The sequence below is a fragment of the Pseudorasbora parva genome, chromosome 4, assembly GCF_024679245.1.
Source record: "Pseudorasbora parva isolate DD20220531a chromosome 4, ASM2467924v1, whole genome shotgun sequence".
Taxonomy (NCBI): Eukaryota; Metazoa; Chordata; class Actinopteri; order Cypriniformes; family Gobionidae; genus Pseudorasbora; species Pseudorasbora parva.
This window is the reverse complement of record NC_090175.1, coordinates 9,018,209-9,038,208: the sequence shown is the minus strand read 5'-3', so window position 1 is coordinate 9,038,208 and position 20,000 is coordinate 9,018,209. Positions and strand designations below refer to the sequence as shown.

Sequence of the window (20,000 nt, the reverse complement as noted above, 5' to 3'; positions counted from 1 at the left end):
CTGCAATTGTGTGTGTGTGTGTGTGTGTGTGTGTGTGTGTGTGTGTGTGTGTGTGTGTGTGTGTGTGTGTGTGTGTGTGTGTGTAAGCCCGTTTCCACCACTACATAAAAAAATAAAAAGAGTAATTGCGATTTCTTATCTCAGAATTCTGACTTTTTTTTCTCACAATTGCGAGTTATAAAGTCACAATTTTGAGACATAAACTCGCAGTAACACTTTAGTAAAGGGAACACATTTTCACTGTTTACTATGACTTTTGCCTCAGTAAACCTCTAATTTACTGCTTATTAATAGTTAGTAAGGTAGTTTTTGTAGCATTTAGGTTTAGGTATTGGGTCGGATTAAGGGATGTAGAATAAGGTCATGCAGAATAAGGCATTAATATGAGCTTTATGAGTACTAATACACAGACAGTATTCCAGTAATATGCATGATAATAAGCAACTAGTTAATAACTGAACCTTAAAATAAAGTGTTACCAAACTCGCAATTGCGACTTTATATCTCACAATACTGACTTTATAACTTGCAATTGTGAGACAAAAAGTGTGTGTAATTCTGAGATAAGTCATATTTTTTTGTTTTGTTTGGCAGAAACAGGCTTTTGTGTGATTTAAATTCGCAATTGAGGAAAAAAGTAAAAAAAAAAATGGTTTTAAATATGCGATGCACCAATTGAAATGTTGTACAATAAACTGTATGGACACTGTGTGCAGACTGGGATGCAGCTGCAGATCCAGAGGTGTGTGTTGCCATTGCGACGTTTACCTTGCCGTGTGAACTGGCAGACAAAAGCTCGTTTGGCGGTGCAGGAGTGTGAGCTGGGCTGGCCGTTGGCATCCAGAGACACACACACTTTTCCAGGCTGCAGCGTGGTCCGTTCCCTCGTGCCCTCCTCCCCCATCCGGACCTCGGATCCGTCCACCCAGCGCAGGACTCGTGGAGAATATCGATCGCTCAAACCCAACCACACACCCCGCTCACTGCAACACACACACACAGACATCATCACAAATGAGATCCAATGAGTCGTTTCAGGGTCTAAAAGAGTCGTTTCTGGGTCTAAAAGAGTCGTTTCTGGGTCTAAAATAGTAATTTCTGGGTCTAAGAGAGTCGTTTCTGAGTCTAAAAGAATCGTTTCTGGGTCTAATATAGTCGTTTCTGAGTCTAAAAGAATCGTTTTTGAGTCTTATAGAGTCATTTCAGGGTTTAAAAGAGTCGTTTCTGGGTCTAAAAGAGTCATTTCTGGATCTAAAAGAGTCGTTTCTGAGTCTAAAAGAGTCGTTTCTGGTTCTAAAAGAGTCATTTCTGGATCTAAAAGAGTCGTTTCTGAGTCTAAAAAAGAGTCGTTTCTGGGTCTAAAAGAGTCGTTTTTGAGTCTAAAAGAGTGATTTCTGGGTCTAAAAGAGTCATTTCTGGGTCTAAAAGAGTCATTTCAGGGTCTAAAAGAGTCATTTCAGGGTCTAAAAGAGTGATTTCTGGGTCTAAAAGAGTCATTTCTGGGTCTCAAAGAGTCATTTCTGGGTCTAAAAGAGTAATTTCTGGGTCTAAAAGAGTAATTTCTGGGTCTAAAAGAGTGGTTTCTGAGTCTAAAAGAGTGGTTTCTGGGTCTAAAAGAGTGGTTTCTGAGTCTAAAAGAGTGGTTTCTGGGTCTAAAAGAGTCGTTTCTGGGTCTAAAAGAGTCGTTTCTGGGTCTAAAAGAGTCGTTTCTGAGTCTAAAAGAGTCGTTTTTGGGTCTAAAAGAGTCGTTTCTGGGTCTAAAAAAGTCGTTTCTGGGTCTAAAAGAGTCGTTTCTGAGTCTAAAAGAGTCGTTTCTGGGTCTAAAAGAGTCGTTTCTGGGTCTAAAAGAGTCATTTCAGGGTCTAATTGAGTCGTTTCTGGGTCTAAAAGAGTCGTTTCTGAGTCTTAAAGAGTCGTTTCTGGGTCTAAAAGAGTGGTTTCTGAGTCTAAAAGAGTCATTTCAGGGTCTAAAAGAGTCATTTCTGGGTCTAAAAGAGTCATTTCAGGGTCTAATTGAGTCGTTTCTGGGTCTAAAAGAGTCGTTTCTGAGTCTAAAAGAGTCGTTTCTGGGTCTAAAAGAGTCGTTTCTGGGTCTAAAAGAGTCATTTCTGGGTCTAAAAGAGTCGTTTCTGGGTCTAAAAGAGTCGTTTCAGGGTCTAAAAGAGTCGTTTCTGGGTCTAAAAGAGTCATTTCTGGGTCTAAAAGAGTAATTTCCGGGTCTAAAAGAGAAAGCTAATTTAAAAAAGATTGAGAAAGACGAATAAATGATGACAGAATTATCACTCCCGGCTGAACTACTGCTTTTAATCTCATTACTGACCAGGAGCGGAGACTGAGATTTTAAAGAGATGTCATCTGGGATTTTTCCCGTTGGTAACAAACACACACAGGATGTTAATGCGAGGAGATTGCGCTCTGAATGTTTTATGCGTAGTGCGTTCAGAGCTTCAGTAACCCTAATAAAGCATCAGCCGAGGGCAATGTGCGCCTTAATGACGCGTTATTGAACCCGACGGGACGCTGATCATTTTGAAGTTTCATTTGCCTTCAAACAAGACATAAAAACAGTGACGGAAACCAGAGCCGCAAAAATCACAGAGTAACGTCATGTGTGTGATAACGGCCCAATGATGTTTTCTATGAATTCCTGCAAAAAAATATATTGGATAATTTGATAAAACATCTGCAATTAGTCATTTTAATATTTTAATGTATTTTAGAGCAGGGTTATTACCATTAAATAAAACTATAACTATTTGAAACACTTTTCTTTATTGAAATAAAGTATAAATAAAATATTACATAATTTATAAATACACACCAATCAGGCATAACATTATGACCATCTTCCTAATATTGTGTTGGTCCCCCTTTTGCTGCCCAGCTCAGCCCTGACCCGTCGAGGCATGGACTCCACTAGACCCCTGAAGGTGTGCTGTGGTGTCTGCCAACAAGATGATAGCAGCAGATCCTTTAAGTCCTGTAAGTTGTGAGGTGGGGCCATGGATCAGACTTGTTTGTTCAGCTCATCCCACAGATGCTCGATTGGATTGAGATCTGGGGATTTTGGAGGTCAAGTCAACGCCTCAAACTCGTTGTTGTGCTCCTCAAACCATTCCTGAAGCATCTGTGCTTTGTGTCAGGAGCTTTATCTGCTGGAAGAGCCACAGCCGCCAGAATACCGTTTCCATGAAAGGCTGAACATGGTCTCAGCAATGCTTAGGTAGGTGGAGCGTGGCAAAGTAACATCCACATGGATGGAGGACCCAAGGTTTCCCAGCAGAACATTGCCCAAAGCATCACACTGCCTCCGCCGGCTCGCCTTCTTCCCATAGTGCATCCTGGGGCCATGTGTTCCTCAGGTAAGCCACACACACACACACACCCGGCTGGAAGGTATCGTCTATCGTCTAGCCATCACAATATGGCCCTCGTCAAACTCGCTCAAATCCTTACACTTGACCATTTTTAACTACAATAGTATAATTAATACTAAAATAACACTGTTTAAGAGAAAGATGTAGAACTTAAAAGACTAATCTATATATATTTAATGTTTGCGCAATCTTACACAGAATAATAAACACCATGTGGACCGTTGTGTTTGAGTGTGGCACAGTAAGGCATCCCGCTGTTACAGTCAATATTTCACTGTGTGTGACAATAGCATTCCCAGATGAAGAGGGAGTTTGGTCATCACGGGTCCCGCCCGGACCGCCACAGCTTTTGACAGGCTGATTGCGCCACACACACACACACACAATTATTATGGGCTTGAACCAACATCCCACATCTGTGAAAACTACAAACTAAAAAGAAAAAATGAGGAGGGAAAGAGAGGGACAAAAACACAACTCTTTCCGCCAGAAAAGGATCAATAAAAAGTGGTCTGTTCTCTTATGTGTTCTTACATAAGTGTGTGTGTGTGTGTGTGTGTGTGTGTGTGTGTGTGTGTGTGTGTGTGTGTGTGTGTGTGTGTGTGTGTGTGTGTGTGTGTGTGTGTGTGTTGGGGGTATGTGGTCCATCTGGAGCAGGTTATAGAGATAGAAAACACACTTCCTCCAACACTCGTTCTGTCTGTCTGCAGTTCTGTCTCTCTTTCTCGCTCTGCTCAGTGGAAGCTCTGCCCTCAAATTAATGATGGGTGTGGAACAGAAGACAGGAAACACACACACACACACACACACACACACACACACACACACACACACACACACACACACACACACACATAGATAAACACATATAAACAGACATAACTGGTGTCTCCTCCCTCCTGGAATCTAACGTATCTCCACAGCTGTGTTTCAGCAGATGTGTAACACACACACACACACACACACACACACACACACACACACACACACACACACATTTTATAATAATATTAACGGTGCACTCTGTATGGGAATGATGTATATATTTGATATATCCTGGGATGTTTTCGAACACTAGTGTGGCTGAAACGCTCGTGCTGGACACCTGACGATACCTTCCAAACCATTTATTAAAAAATGTTTTTTTTTTAAATAAAAAACAACAAAAAATAAATAAATAAATGACCCAAAAAATCAAATTAAAAAAATTAAAAATTATACATAAGTAAATATTAAATTAATTAATGATTGAATGATCCAAATCATTAGATAAAAATATATATTTCTAATTAAAAAAAAAATATATATATATATGACAATAATAAATAATTAAATGAACGAGTGAATGAATGATCCAAATCAAATAAAAAAAATATATACACTTTTAACTTAAACAAACAATTAAATAAATATAATTCTAAATCATCTTTTAGAATAAATAAATAATGGTCCAAATAATCGAATTAATATATATATATATTTTAAACTTTAAATCATTTTAAATCATAATTTTAAAGTATAATAAAAACATTTAATTCAATTAATTAAATATATATATATATATATATATATATATATATATATATATATATATATATATATATATATATATATATATATATATATATTAAATCAAAATTATACATTTTTAAACATTGCAATAAATATAAATAAAAATAATAAATACATAAACTAAATTATATCACATATTTGTAACAAAGTAAAGTTCAAATAAATAAGTTACAAAACTATTTTCAGTATTTAAGGAGAAGCCTTCAAAGTATCAAACTTTGACTGAAAGTGTGTGTGTGTGTGTGTACATCAACCAAGATCATTATATATTTATAAAGATGAGTGAATATCAGAATGCTCCACTAGGGTGTGATGGCAGAGAAAGCCGCCGTGTAAGGGTTAACTGATCCAGGATCAGGATCAGCACACAGGAACACCTCCACGAGGCCATCGTTACCAGAGGCCATTAAACGCTCTGGAGGAAGCAAATCACTCATCATCAAACTGTGATTGCGAACACCGGCGGTGCAATTTTGTTTGTGCTGCCGATGAATAATAATAACGACGACACTATCCATTTAGACCAGTCACGTCCAAATAAGCTGTTTTAATATGACGTTTACAGGCCTGTCAGTGTGAAATCATTTAGCATGATATAAAACGGGCTCGCAGCAATGCTGAGGCTCATTTCACATTCAGACAATACAATCATTTCACAACTGATGAACTGTGCAAATGAACCGTTTATTACTGTGGAGCGATCTGTATTATATAAACGCTGTGTAAATAAACCTGACTTAATGATCAAAGAAACGTGCGTTAAAAAAAAAGTAAATGGCCGTCAGACATATTTTCTTTCCAAGTGAAAGTAATAAATACTGATTATCTGATGGACAACAAACCGGGATTTACAGTCTACACGCTCACCTCATGTCTCAGAGCTGGGACTGGGTGAACGTCAGCTCGATCTCTGAACGCAAACGTGTGTGTTTATCACAGAAAACTGAGACCAGGTGCTCAGAGGACATCCAGATAAGAGGAGAGAAGAGATACAAACGACAAACAACGCAGAACGGTTCCATGAACGCGCATGGACCCCACCGCAAGGCGAATCCGAGACCCTGCACTGCAGAAAAAGCAGAATCAGCATCTCCGTCTCGTTTTCCAGAACACATTACTGAACACCCGAGAGAAGACACTACAGGCAAATCAGGGCTGGAGAATCTTATGGTTTTTTACGATTCATCCGAATGTAATGCTTTGCACATATATATATGTTTTTATGTTCGTGTGAGTTAATTTTTTAATCACAGTGCTGAAAAAATATTAGCGAATTAGACATGTTGACAATACTGCCCTACAAAGGCAAAAGACCTTAACTCACCAGAGTGTGAAACTGAGAAAAATGACTTTAAAGTTTTTTTGTTGTCCAGCCAATTGTATGACAGGTAGAACACTGAAAATCTGCCAAGTAGTTGTCATAATTAATATATTTATCTACATTATTTTTTTTTTTAGCTCAAACTTGACCTTTGACCCTTATTCGGAAGTTACTGTATTCTGCCTTTGCATTATCTGCAAAACAATAATGGGACATACAAAGGCAAAATACCTTAACTTCTAATTTATTGATCATTTTGACCTTATGTATATGTATATGATAACAATGATAGCCTTAAATTAACATTTAGTGAGTTCTGTCTAGTAAGGCTCAATATTACATCAATAGAATATTACAAAGTAAAAAAAATAATGAGAAGGCTACAACTGTACTGGATCATTTTAAAACTTTATCATTGTACTTAATTTAAGTAAAATAACACTTTAAGAGGTTAATAAAGTAACCTTCCACAAATATTTCTTACATTTAAAAGGTTTGATTTGGCTATGCCAGTAATATGTATACGTCCTTTCTCAAATACCATTCGCCCTTTTCTGACAAAACGTATTGGAATATGTTTATATCTGATGACATTGTGTGTATGTTTTCCAGAATTAATGAAAAAACTCTGTATTAATACATCATAGAAAAGATGGTATTGTAAAGTGTTTCATCGGTAACACTTTACAATAATGTTCGTTAGTTAACATTAGTTAACTGCATTAGTTAACAATAATAATGAACTGCATGTATACAGCATTTATTAATCTTTATTAATGTTAATTTCAACATGTACTATACTTTAATAAAATATTGTGAATATTAGTTAATGCACTGTGAACTAACATGAACTAACAATGAACAGCTTTATTATTATTAACTAACGTTAACAAAGATTAACAAATACAGTAACAAATATATTGCTCATGGTTAGTTCATGTTAGTTAATACATTAATGAACCTTATTGTAAAGTGTTACCGAAACAATTTGTAGGCTACCCCCTGTTCATTGTCTTATTTTTAGTAACATTTAATACTGGTGCAAAAATGTTAGTTTGACTCATAAAACATTAATAATTCAAAATAATTTATATGGAATAATTCTCAATATTTTTTTAAAGCTATGATATGTTAAATGACAAAAGGGGTATTTTACAACAAATATAAATGCACGACGAGTTTTACCAGTTTTAAGTAAACGCAACCTTTATTCACGTCTGTGTTGTTTTATCGACAGCAGTGAGTGACCAATGCTAGCAGTTTGTGTCTTTTAGCTCATACAGTAGCTTTAGCGGCAGACTGTTGTAGGTCCCGCTGTCGGAATCCCCTACAGTCACACTTTTACACCGTTTAGCTGTCAGCATTTTAACTGTTTAACTGGGAAAATTTCATAGTGGTCAACCTCCAGACAACTTTGCACTTTGATAGATTAGACTAGCCCGCCGGCACATGATGGATTTAAACAATGGATTTGTCTTCTCAGTGGATGTTGTTTTCCATGGATTTTGACCATGTTTAAAAAAAACAAAGGTAGGCTGCAATCTAATATCTGCTAGTGTGGTCTGTGTGTAATGTTTTCTCCTCGCCAGGCCAGGGGAGGTGTGTCGTGAGGCGTGCCCAACCCACTCGCGTTGTTTATGGTTTTGGCAAAAGTGCTTCAGTTACATTTAGGCATAACACCGTAACTTCAGCGCGGCAAAAATCTTAACTTTGGCAAAACAAAGGCAGAGTGCCTTAACTCAAGCGTAACTGAATTCCAGCGTTCTAAAGTGCAGCGGAACAAAGCCAAAAGACTCTAACTGATGTTAAGGTTTTCTGCCTTTGCTTTCGCTCTGCTTTTGGAAGTTATGGCAAAAACAACATCCTATTTTTAGCAGAAAAGAACAAAATTGACTCAAGATATTTTTCCACATGATAAAAGTTATGTCCATTGTTCCAAAAATGGCAATAACTCATTTTGACCAAAATTGAAGTTAAGGTCTTTTGCCTTTGCACGGCAGAATACGCCAATGATAACAGTGAAAAGAAAAAAATGATCAGATTCTGACCGCATAACACCGCACCTGACAAATAAATTATGATTGAATAAATATATGATCCAAATCATCAAATATATATCACTAACTTAAAAAATATAAGTACAAAAAAAGTTAAAAAAATAAAGATAATTATAATCCTTTTAAATAAATAAATAAATATTGTCCAAATCATCAAATTAAAAATTAAAATTAAAAATAAAAATAACAAAACTAATGCTGCACCTGATGAATAATTGAGTGAATAAATATATGATCCAAATCATCAAATATATATCACTAACTTAAAAAATTTGTAAACAAATAAATAATTATAATTAAATAAAGATAATTCGAAATTATCATTTAAAATAAATATTGGTCCAAATCATCAAATTAAAAATAAATAATTTAAAAAACTCAAACAAATAATGAATGAATGAATGAATGATTGATTGATTAATTGATTGATCCAAATCATCAAAAAAAAGTTTTTTTTCAATATATTTAATAATTAAGATAATTCTAAATTGTCTTTTAAAATAAATCAATAAAGCATCCATATATTGTTTCATCTGGTGTATATATGATGGTGCACATCCTTTACTCTCCCCCTCATGCCATGCCACACCCGTTTGACTTTCTGTCTTGTGTGGAGAACGATGATAACTAACGTTTCGCTTCCCATTGACTTCCGTTGTGTGGAGAAAAGAAAAATACAACAGAACTCAACAGGGACCAAAACTTTGGTTTTCAACATTCTTCAAATTATCGTATGTGTGTGTGCGTGTGTGTGTGTGTGTGTGTGTGTGAGATCATGTCACATGTCTAATGTTCTGATGACATTATTAGTCATGTTTTCTGGTTCTGAATGTCCTGTCCTATTCCTGTGAGGATCTGACACATTCTCAGCCCTTTCTCTGCAGGGCGTGAGCTGGGCAGCACTCAGTGAATTTAAAATGGATTTTAAAAGGCATTTCCCATGGTGCCTTGCTGCCGTTTCAGAGGAAAAGTCAGGGTCAGAAAGCAACACCGCGCTCAATGGAAACATCGCATTAGCAGCGGAAGTCATTCAACGCTGCATCTTAAAGACATTCGGAGCCGGCTCGGATGTAACGGTCAGTGATTCAAAAGGTGAAGCGCGTCATTTCGGCTGCAGATGGACTTTCCGGCATTGGCCTGACAGGACGGGACATCACAATACTGGCTCATCCAATGGTGTGAATTCAGGGTGAGACTGATTAACATCACACGAACGCCAAAATGAGGTGTTACGGAAAAACTTTTGGAACTTTGGCTTTGGAATTTAAAAGTGTGTTTCGGGAAAGGAGGTTTGTAGCAGTTGTAGCGTGTGTGTGACTCACTGTGTGATTCGAGGGGCCAGAAGGTCCCGGACGGTTTGGGAATGCACCACGGCGAGCTCCCCCCCACGGGCCGAGCAGTTCCGATGAGCGTCTGACCAGCTGACTTCATCCGACACCACGAGGAAACAGCGGGACGAGTCCGCGTGATGGACCGCATCTGGCAAACACAGCGGCTCCGCTACAGGCACAGAAAGATGGACTTTATTCATATGATTCAGAACCACAAACACAACACAACATATAATAATAAAGAAAAAAGAAAGATGTATAATTTAAAATAAATATAAATATATATAATATATCGTATATTTAAGAGAATGTTTAATGTTTTGGATATATGTCTCTTAATAATGCAATTAATATAATTATTATAACATAATATAATATAAAGTTTAGATAATTAAAATCTTCAATGCGGAGAATCTGAAAAAAATATCTAAAATATCAACAAAAAAGATACAATAAATATATATTATATAACTGCACAGTGCATATTACTGAAAATATGCATCAAAAATTATATTATATATAAAAACAGGCATACTAGGTAATTTCACAATTTTGTAACTGCATCAACAGCAAATATTAACAATTAATTAATAGATACTAAAATACTGTAATTTCTTTTTATAAAAACATAATTAACAGTGTTGCCACAGTTACTTGCTACAGTTATCTGATTACTGATTACTCCTTTTAAAAGTAACTTAGTTACTTTACAGATTACTTAATTTTAAAAGTAACTAAATTAGATTACAAGTTACTTTATTAGTGACATTCAGCAGTTTCCGACAACACTCCCGCCGCCTCAACATAGAAATGACGACCGTTTTTACCAACACTCACTTTATTAGAAGTGCATTTTTAACAGTAATCTCAACAATGTCTCTCCTGACAGTTTAAGTTGAAATTAAAAAATGATTCCTGAAAAAAATACTCTCCCCGAGACGCAAGAAGAAAGCAAAAATATATATTTACATTTTGTACTAAGGAAAATGACTAAAATAGTAACTCACAGTTACTTGGAAGTTTCTTTAATCTGATTACTGGTTTGGAAATAGTAACGCGTTAGATTACTCATTACTCGAAAAAAGTAGTCAGATTAGAGTAATGCGTTACTAAGTTCAGGGCTCGACATTAACGCTTGTCCGGGACAAGTGGATTTTTTTAAGGGACAAGTGAAAAAGAATTTTACTTGCCTGACGGACAAGAGCCTGACTAAAACAACAAATAACTAGCGAATCACCAAAATGCAAGAATGATTGTGCATTAATTTAGTGTAAGTGGCGATCGATAGTGGATGATAATAATATATAACGAAGTGACGATAAGGTCGCGCTGTTGATGCTCGTGCAGCCTCTAGAGGAGAAATTACAACACTAGAGCGTTTAAGCTGTTTCCTGAATACCATCACGACTGAAAATGACACTGAATTCATATGACAGCTCCATAAACAATTAATTAACATTCACTTACATTTACATTCACTTAAAGTCACTTACACTAACATTCACTTAAAGTCACTTACATTAACATTCACTTAAAGTCACTTACATTTAAGATGCAATATTGAGTGCTTTTGTTCGATTTCAGAAGTGAAAATCGTTCACACACAGCAGAACCGTAACGCGTCTCACAGCAACAAGTGTGTTACTGAACGATTCAGTGTTTGAATGAATCGTTTGAATGAACGACTCAATGGCTGACTGATTAAGACGGCCACCTGCTGCCACCTACTGGAGGTTTAGTTTCATGTTTAAACATACTTTCCAACATTTCTTATGTGTCTATTCAAAACTACAAATCTCAAAACATGATTTAATGCAGCTGTAATTTTTCAGTGTAAATTATTTAATTTTATGGTTAACAGCCCTTATAGTGTCTTAATTTAATTTAATGTATTGATCAAATTTAACAATATAAAATGAAACCTGAAGCATAGCCTATATTTAATAAGATTAGAGGGGAAATGCCCTTTATAAAAGATAAAAATATCACAAATTTGAAATGATTCAATAAAAAAATAAAAATTCACAAATATGCAGATTTAAATATGTCAAAGCTGACTGAACACTGGTGAGAATATTTCTTCAGAATAAATTATGGTTACAACACACACACACACACACAAAATTAAACTTTTTTCCGGACAAATGAATGAACGATTTACTTGTCCAAAGGACAAGCACATGAACATGCTTAATGTCAAGCCCTGCTAAGTAACTGGCATCACTGATAACCGTGAAGTGCATATCAAAATATCAATGAGATTTCAGTGCAAAACAAAGCCAATAAATCTCTGAACAAAACACTGTTATTTATTATTAACTATTCCTTTTATGGATTATTCATTTAATCTGTCATTAACCCATACTGAAAGTCACCTGGTCCATTTTTTTCTAAATCTTGTGTTATTTTGTTCATGGTCTTTGAGGATCTCACACACCCTCCCTTCTACCGACCGACATGAATCTAATCGGACCTCAACAAACGATACGGGAAACATTTCCCTCCCTTTAGAAATCTGAGGCCTGTGATTGTGTGAGCCGCAGCCGCTCTAACGCTTTCAGACGTCTGCTTTCTTCTCTTATCTGCTCTCTCAAAGCAAACGATGATGGACAGATCTCCGCAGGCCTGATAAACAGACGAGGGATCGTCACATGCCAGCGCGTACATGCTTTGTGTGAGAGAGGGGATGTTTACGGTTTGATAGAAGATGACATGAACGTTTCAAAGCGCATTATATCTGAGCTGTCCTGATGTGGGAATGTGTCATCAAGATTGGGCCAGTTTTTGTGTTTAAGTACAGTAGAGCTGCAGAACGAGCACACTCCTGACACAACGCCTGGATCAAAACCATCACGCTACGGATAAAACACTTTAATATGACAGTCATCCTTCCTGAGAACAATCCCAGAATGCATAGGGGTGAGTATAGCAAAGAAAATACATCTAAAATGGCAGAGAATGCTGTTTTTTATGGATTACACTACAGTTAATACTAATAAAACACTGATTATAACAGTTTAATTAATTAATTAAAAAACGGCTATTTAATTTAATATTAAATCTGACTGGCATCATAAATTGTGCTTCTTTAGCTCAAATCAGGCCATTACTTTTTTTTATTATTATTTTCTAAAGTTCTATAATTATATTATAATTAATATAATAAATGTTGTCAAATCGATTAATTGTGATTAAATCACATCTAACATAACGTTTGTGTTTAGATAATATGTGTGTGACATACTTATATATACACACACACTATACAATATAATAAATATAATATTATGCAATAAAATTAGTATAATATAATACAATATAATTAATATTATATTATATTATATAATACAATATAATATATATAATATAATACAATATAATTAATATAATATAATATAATAAATATAATATAATAACTATAATTAATATAATATAATGTAATACAGTATAATAAATATAATATAATACAATATAATTTATATAATAAATATAATATAATTATTATTCTGTTCACCAGTGCAGCATTTATTTAATCAAAGCTACAGCAAAAAACTACAAAATATTACAATTCAAAACAACCGTTTTCTATGTGAACATATTGTAAAATGTAATGTATTCCTGTGATCAAAGCTGTATTTTCAGCATCATTACTCCAGTCTTCAGTCACATGATCCTTCAGAAATCATTCTGATATGATGATATTAAAAAAAACACACACCGATAATACATGTGCATTGAAGAGTAAACGCCCAGTAATATTACTGTTACTATTATCATCATGAATACTATTGTTGTTATTACTGCCTCTATTACAACAACTACTACTACAACAACTATTATTATTATTATTAATACTATTATTGTTATTTGAATTTACAGATGAACATATCAACTTTTGCTATTACTACCACTTCTGCTACTATTATTTTTGTTATTTTTGTTAAATATATATTATTATTATTATTAGTATTACTACTGCTACTACAACTATATTACTATTTTCTTTCTCTAGAAAAAAAGAAGGAAAAGAAAAACAACTCCCAGCAGGTGAAGCAGCATATTAGGTCTAAGATCAGAGCTTTTGTTTCTCGTACCTCTTGCTATCTCTCTGCCATCCTTCCGGATCCTCCAGTCCACGGTCACGCCCACTCCGCCCCAGTTGACCAGAGTAAGCTCCGCCTCCAGGCTCTGATTGGCCACGATGAGAGCAGGGCAGTGGAGCTCGAGGCGAGGGGGCAGCTCCACACTCACGACCCCCTGAGCGGCGATCTCCTGGTGGCCCGCTGAGAGACTCACCTGGGCCTGGTAGCGTCCGGGGACTCCGTACTTATGCCTCGCCGCGGTGTCGGGTGTCGAGCTGTTGACCCGGGGCGAAAGGTCCCCGAAATCCCATGAGAAAGAAGCCGGGAAGACGGAGGAGGAGACAGACAGGACGGCCTCGGAATGGACGGACACGCGGCGGGATGAAAGAGAGGCGGAGAAATTCACCTGTGGGTGTAAAATTATTATACTAATTAATATACACTGCAAAAAAAGCTCCTTATTTAGCATTTTTATCTTGTTTTCAGTCCAAATATCAAAATATTCTTAAAGACCCACTGAAATTAAAGTTTTTTAGCTTTTAGTATGACTGTGTTAGCCTTAAAGTTATGAATAAGCTGGTGTGTTCCAAAACTATGACAAAATTTGCATTTAGGAGATATAAGCTTTCAAAATGTACAGTCTCCCACTTCTGTTAACATGAATTACAGATTTTGATGACATCACAGACTTCACCTACACATCAAATCTTCTGTCCAATCAAATGCTCTCTAGAATCTAAAGCCCCGCCCCCTACGCTGCTGACGCTGCGGCTGAAATCGGTCAGTTGTTCACACAGTTACTGATTTCTACATGGTGAAGGCACAGCACACTATATATGCGATAGGAAACAATTCAGTGTAAATAGGCTTTCTGTTGAGGCGAATGAAGTCTGGGTTCACACTCACACACACACACACACACACACACACACACCAACGGCTCTGGTCTAAAGTTAGACTACAGACACACGAGAGCAGTGTGGCTTATATGCACGAGTCGGCGCAGACAAACATTTGAATTCTACACAGTGATATATTTCAAAGCGATATGGAGGAGATTATGATGAGAAATGGTTAGAGGAAACTGGCTTTACCAATCAGAGAAAGGCTCTAGTCACACTGACTCAGTTTATTGACGAAACGCTATTGGCTGTTTCAGAAAAGGGGAGGAGCTGCTAACAGCTGGAGCCGTTTCGGGGGAAATCACGTCAACACATTGAATAATGCGGCGCGTTCAAGGCACTTCAGCGGGCCTTTAAATCAAAATTCATTTACTAGATAAGTAAAATGACAAGTTTTTCCAAATGTAAGAATTTTCAGACATTTGGACTGGAAACAAGAAAAAAATACTAAATAAGAAGAGCATTTTTTGCAGTGTACTGTCTGAGAACAATCCTTGAATAAAGCTTTGAACATACTCTGCAAGAACAAAGAAATGTGTTTGTTTTCTCAAGGTGGCAAGAACAAGAACAAAGTTCGTTCTGGCCAGTGTTCATACTTCACGAGAAAAGCAGGTGCCGATCATCTGCGTTTCTCCACATTAACCACGGCCACTTTAAAAGTCTGACCAATCACACAATAGTTCTGGGACACCCGCAAGAAAAAAGTTCTGCTCAGGCGATGTGTCGAGAACAAGCTGCGAGAACTCCCAAACCAGGGCTGCGAGAACACAAGGACGCCATTTTGTCCTCGCAGTCCTGGGAGCGATAACTTTTTTCTCTGTTCTTGCGGAGTATGTTGAAGCCTTAAAACTTTGAACGGCGAGTACTGACGTCTCTGCCATTACCCAATAGGCTGACATCACTTCGCCTCACGTGATCCAAGTTAACTATTACGCTCTCACCCATGGGAAGAGATCCAGACCCTCTCAAGACTCAAGTCTCAATCAGCTCCCTAGCACTAATCAGGACATAAGTCAATGGGCCGACTCTGATCAGTGCCCTGACTGCTGAACCTGGAGCTGATTGAGACGCACACAATCTCTGGTGATCCTGATGAGCTTGATTATCAGCTTCAGGTGTGTTTGATTAGAGCTGGAGCTAAACCTCGTTGAAGAGTTGAAGACCTCTGCACGAATCAGCTCAAGAGGAAGAGCCGCTCTGAGGCTGCGTCCGATACCTGAAAATGCTGCCTTCGGAGGACACATATGAAGGCAGGAAGGCATCAAGCCACGTCCGAATCTAATGTTAGCTTCACTTCCTGTCTCCTGAGAGACCTTCATCTGATCCATTTTTGAAGGCAGCATACATGTGTCCTTCACTGCCTTTGATATCCCACAATCCTGTGCTTTCCATTCAGTGACAGTTGAGCTGGGAAAATAAGATGGCGCCCGAAAGTTGCGTTTGAGGGTCAGTTTGTGTGTAAATGTCTGTTTTTTACCAATATTTTCCACTTCTGATGTCATTTCTAGCGAGAAATGACTAAAGTAATAATTAAATATGTGTTTAGTGCTCACCAAAGCGCTCTCTATTTTGCTGTAGATCATTAAACTGTTACACTGCCTTAGAAATCTGTCCGAAGTTTCGTGAGGTGCAAAATGCTGCCTTATAAGCCACTGCCTGCGCAGCGAGGCAACAAGTCAGCTGTCTAGGTTTTCGGACGCAGCCTGAATCTCTTCACACTGACCTGAAACACATCCTGCGCCACGGTCCAGCGACACTTCTTCATGACCTGTGGGTTGGAACAGGCGGCCGAACACTGGGACTCGCTGATGTAATTGGGCTCAGAGTTGGTGCTGCACAGGCACTCTCTCTGCTGACCCAGACCGCCGTACCGCTGGTTCTCATGGAAGCATTTGGAGTTGCACTCTTCCCTCGAGAACGAACCGGGTGTGGAGGAGGAGAAGATGACCAGCTCAACGCCCGCCGCATGTTCCTCGTCCTGCAGACAGCCAGCGTATGTCAGGCCTGAGAGAGAGAGAGAGAGAGAGAGAGAGAGAGAGAGAGAGAGAGAGAGAGAGAGAGAGAGAGAGAGAGAGTTCAGCTTTGTCTGTCCCTCTCTCAGAGGTTAAGTGGATTTAGGTGAGTGAGTGTGTACGAGAGTGTGTATGAGAGAGTGTGTATGAGAGAGTGTGTGAGAGAGAGTGTATGAGGGAGTGTGTGTGAAAGAGTGTGTGTGAGAGAGTGTGTATGAGAGAGTGTGTGAGAGAGAGTGTATGAGAGAGTGTATGAGAGAGTGTGTGAGAGAGTGTGTGAGAGAGAGTGTATGAGAGAGTGAGTATGAGAGAGTGTGTGAGAGAGAGTGTATGAGAGAGTGTGTATGAGAGAGTGTGTGAGAGAGTGTATGAGAGAGTGAGGATGAGAGTGTGTGAGAGAGAGTGTATGAGAGAGTGAGTATGAGAGAGAGTGTATGAGAGAGAGTGTGTGAGAGAGTGTATGAGAGAGTGAGTATGAGAGAGTGTATGAGAGAGTGTATGAAAGAGTGAGTATGAGATAGTGTGTGTGAGAGAGTGTATGAGAGAGTGAGTATGAGAGAGTGTGTGTGAGAGAGTGTATGAGAGAGTGAGTATGAGAGAGTGTGTGTGAGAGAGTGTATGAGAGAGTGAGTATGAGAGAGTGTGTGAGAGAGTGAGTATGAGAGAGTGTGTGTGAGAGAGTATGAGAGAGAGAGTGTGAGAGAGTGTGTATGAGAGAGTGTATGAGAGAGTGTGTGTGAGAGAGTGTGTGAGAGAGTGAGTATGAGAGAGTGTATGAGAGAGTGAGTATGAGAGAGTGTGTATGAGAGAGTGAGTATGAGAGAGTGTGTGTGAGAGAGTGTATGAGAGAGTGTGTGTGAGAGAGTGTGTGAGAGAGTGAGTATGAGAGAGTGTATGAGAGAGTGTGTGTGAGAGAGTGTGTGAGAGAGTGAGTATGAGAGAGTGTATGAGAGAGTGAGTATGAGAGAGTGTGTATGAGAGAGTGTGTATGAGAGAGTGTGTATGAGAGAGTGAGTATGAGAGAGTGTGTATGAGAGAGTGAGTATGAGAGAGTGTGTGTGAGAGAGTGTATGAGAGAGTGAGTATGAGAGAGTGTGTGTGAGAGAGTGTATGAGAGAGTGTGTGTGAGAGAGTGTATGAGAGAGTGAGTATGAGAGAGTGTGTGTGAGAGAGTGTATGAGAGAGTGTGTGTGAGAGAGTGTATGAGAGAGTGAGTATGAGAGAGTGTGTGTGAGAGAGTGTATGAGAGAGTGTGTGTGAGAGAGTGTATGAGAGAGTGAGTATGAGAGAGTGTGTATGAGAGAGTGTGTATGAGAGAGTGTGTATGAGAGAGTGTGTATGAGAGAGTGTGTATGAGAGAGTGAGTATGAGAGAGTGTGTATGAGAGAGTGAGTATGAGAGAGTGTGTGTGAGAGAGTGTATGAGAGAGTGAGTATGAGAGAGTGTGTGTGAGAGAGTGTATGAGAGAGTGTGTGTGAGAGAGTGTATGAGAGAGTGAGTATGAGAGAGTGTGTGTGAGAGAGTGTATGAGAGAGTGAGTATGAGAGAGTGTGTGTGAGAGAGTGTATGAGAGAGTGAGTATGAGAGAGTGTGTGTGAGAGAGTGTATGAGAGAGTGTGTGTGAGAGAGTGTATGAGAGAGTGAGTATGAGAGAGTGTGTGTGAGAGAGTGTATGAGAGAGTGTGTGTGAGAGAGTGTATGAGAGAGTGAGTATGAGAGAGTGTGTGTGAGAGAGTGTATGAGAGAGTGTGTGTGAGAGAGTGTATGAGAGAGTGTGTGTGAGAGAGTGTATGAGAGAGAGAGTATGAGAGAGTGTGTGTGAGAGAGTGTATGAGAGAGTGTGTGTGAGAGAGTGTATGAGAGAGTGAGTATGAGAGAGTGTGTGTGAGAGAGTGTATGAGAGAGTGTGTGTGAGAGAGTGTATGAGAGAGTGAGTATGAGAGAGTGTGTGTGAGAGAGTGTATGAGAGAGTGTGTGTGAGAGAGTGTATGAGAGAGTGTGTGTGAGAGAGTGTATGAGAGAGAGAGAAATGACCAACCTCTCAATAAACAAAATATGGTAATACTTTATTTGAGGTCTTTATGTATAATTTCTCTGCATTTCTGCTCTTCTATAGCTTGCTCCCTAATCAAGCGGTCTATTATGAATATTGTTGGCTCTTGTTATGTTAAGTCGCTTTGGATAAAAGCATCTGCTAAATTAATAAACATTTGTTGTAATGCATTATTTATTTTGCTAAGTAATTGCAACCAAAGATAAAAAGCATTATACAGGACTCCAGACTAACATTTGAGAGCAAAGGCACTTCTATAGACTGTGGTACAGATAGTGATTTCTGTTAATAAGTTAATAAGTTAATAAGTTATTAATAAGTTATTAGTTACTAAGTGCAGTTACTAATTATATTACATTTAGTTTTTTTTGTGGAAATTTAACAGTAAAGCACTGATCTTGAATTGATTTGCAGATAAAATTAACTTTTATTAACAACAGTTACGTGCAAAACCTCATTTTTATAGGTAAAACGTTAATATTCTACTTGTAATAAATGTAAAATGTAATTTCTGTCCTTAATTCCTTGCCTTTTAAATTGTTCCAAACCTGTGGGACCTTCGTTCATCTTCAGAACACAACTGAAGATATTTCTGATGAAATCTGAGACTCTCTGACCCGCCACAGACAGCAATTTAATGAACACTTTAATTAAGAAGTCTTTAATTAGACTGACACAGACTAGAGGAAATTGTTATTTTTGTTTGTGGGGGGTTTTCACACAAAAGATATTCTCGCTGCTGAATAAAAAAATGAAGGTTGAACCACTGGAGTCACATGAAGTGTCAACATTGAAAGTGTTCATTAAATTGCTGTCTATGAGGGTCAGAGAGTCTCGGATTTCATCAGAAATATCTTCATTTGTGTTCTAAAGGTGAACGAATGTCCCACGGGTTTGGAACGAGGTAAGTTGAGGAATTAATGAAAGACTCTTCCTTTTTGTGTGAACTAACCCTTAAATGAACTGTATGTAAGAAATGTATTTCAATGAATCATAAAATTATGTCACTAGTTAATTTCAAAAACTTATATCACTGACAACAGTAGTCCGGCCAGGATATTGTCATTATAAAGTTGTTGTTGCAGCTCAGTTGATGTTGATGATGTCATGTTGTGTTGTGGCCTGAAGCTCCGCCCTCCACCTATCGACCAATCACGAAGTCAGTAGTGTTTGGGCATCCGGGTTGCCAGATCTGCTCTAGTCTCCTCAGCTGCAGATCTACAAACGTTCTGCTGATCCTGCAGACAATCTGGCAACCTCGAGTCAGGGGGAGAGGGAGGGGGATACACCGCT

General features: G+C 38.0%; 1 protein-coding gene across 1 annotated transcript in view; it reads right to left on the bottom strand.

Moving 5' to 3' along the window:
• The window catches only part of pkd1a (polycystic kidney disease 1a), a 139,218-nt gene that overhangs the window by 85,538 nt on the left and 33,680 nt on the right, over window positions 1-20,000 (bottom strand). Inside the window, exons 6-9 of the mRNA XM_067440787.1 lie at window positions 16,366-16,646; window positions 13,753-14,146; window positions 9,650-9,827; window positions 769-983 (exon numbers count right to left, since the gene is read on the bottom strand). Of these exons, the coding sequence (XP_067296888.1) occupies window positions 769-983; window positions 9,650-9,827; window positions 13,753-14,146; window positions 16,366-16,646 (1,068 nt within the window). The remainder of the gene's footprint in view (window positions 1-768; window positions 984-9,649; window positions 9,828-13,752; window positions 14,147-16,365; window positions 16,647-20,000) is intronic.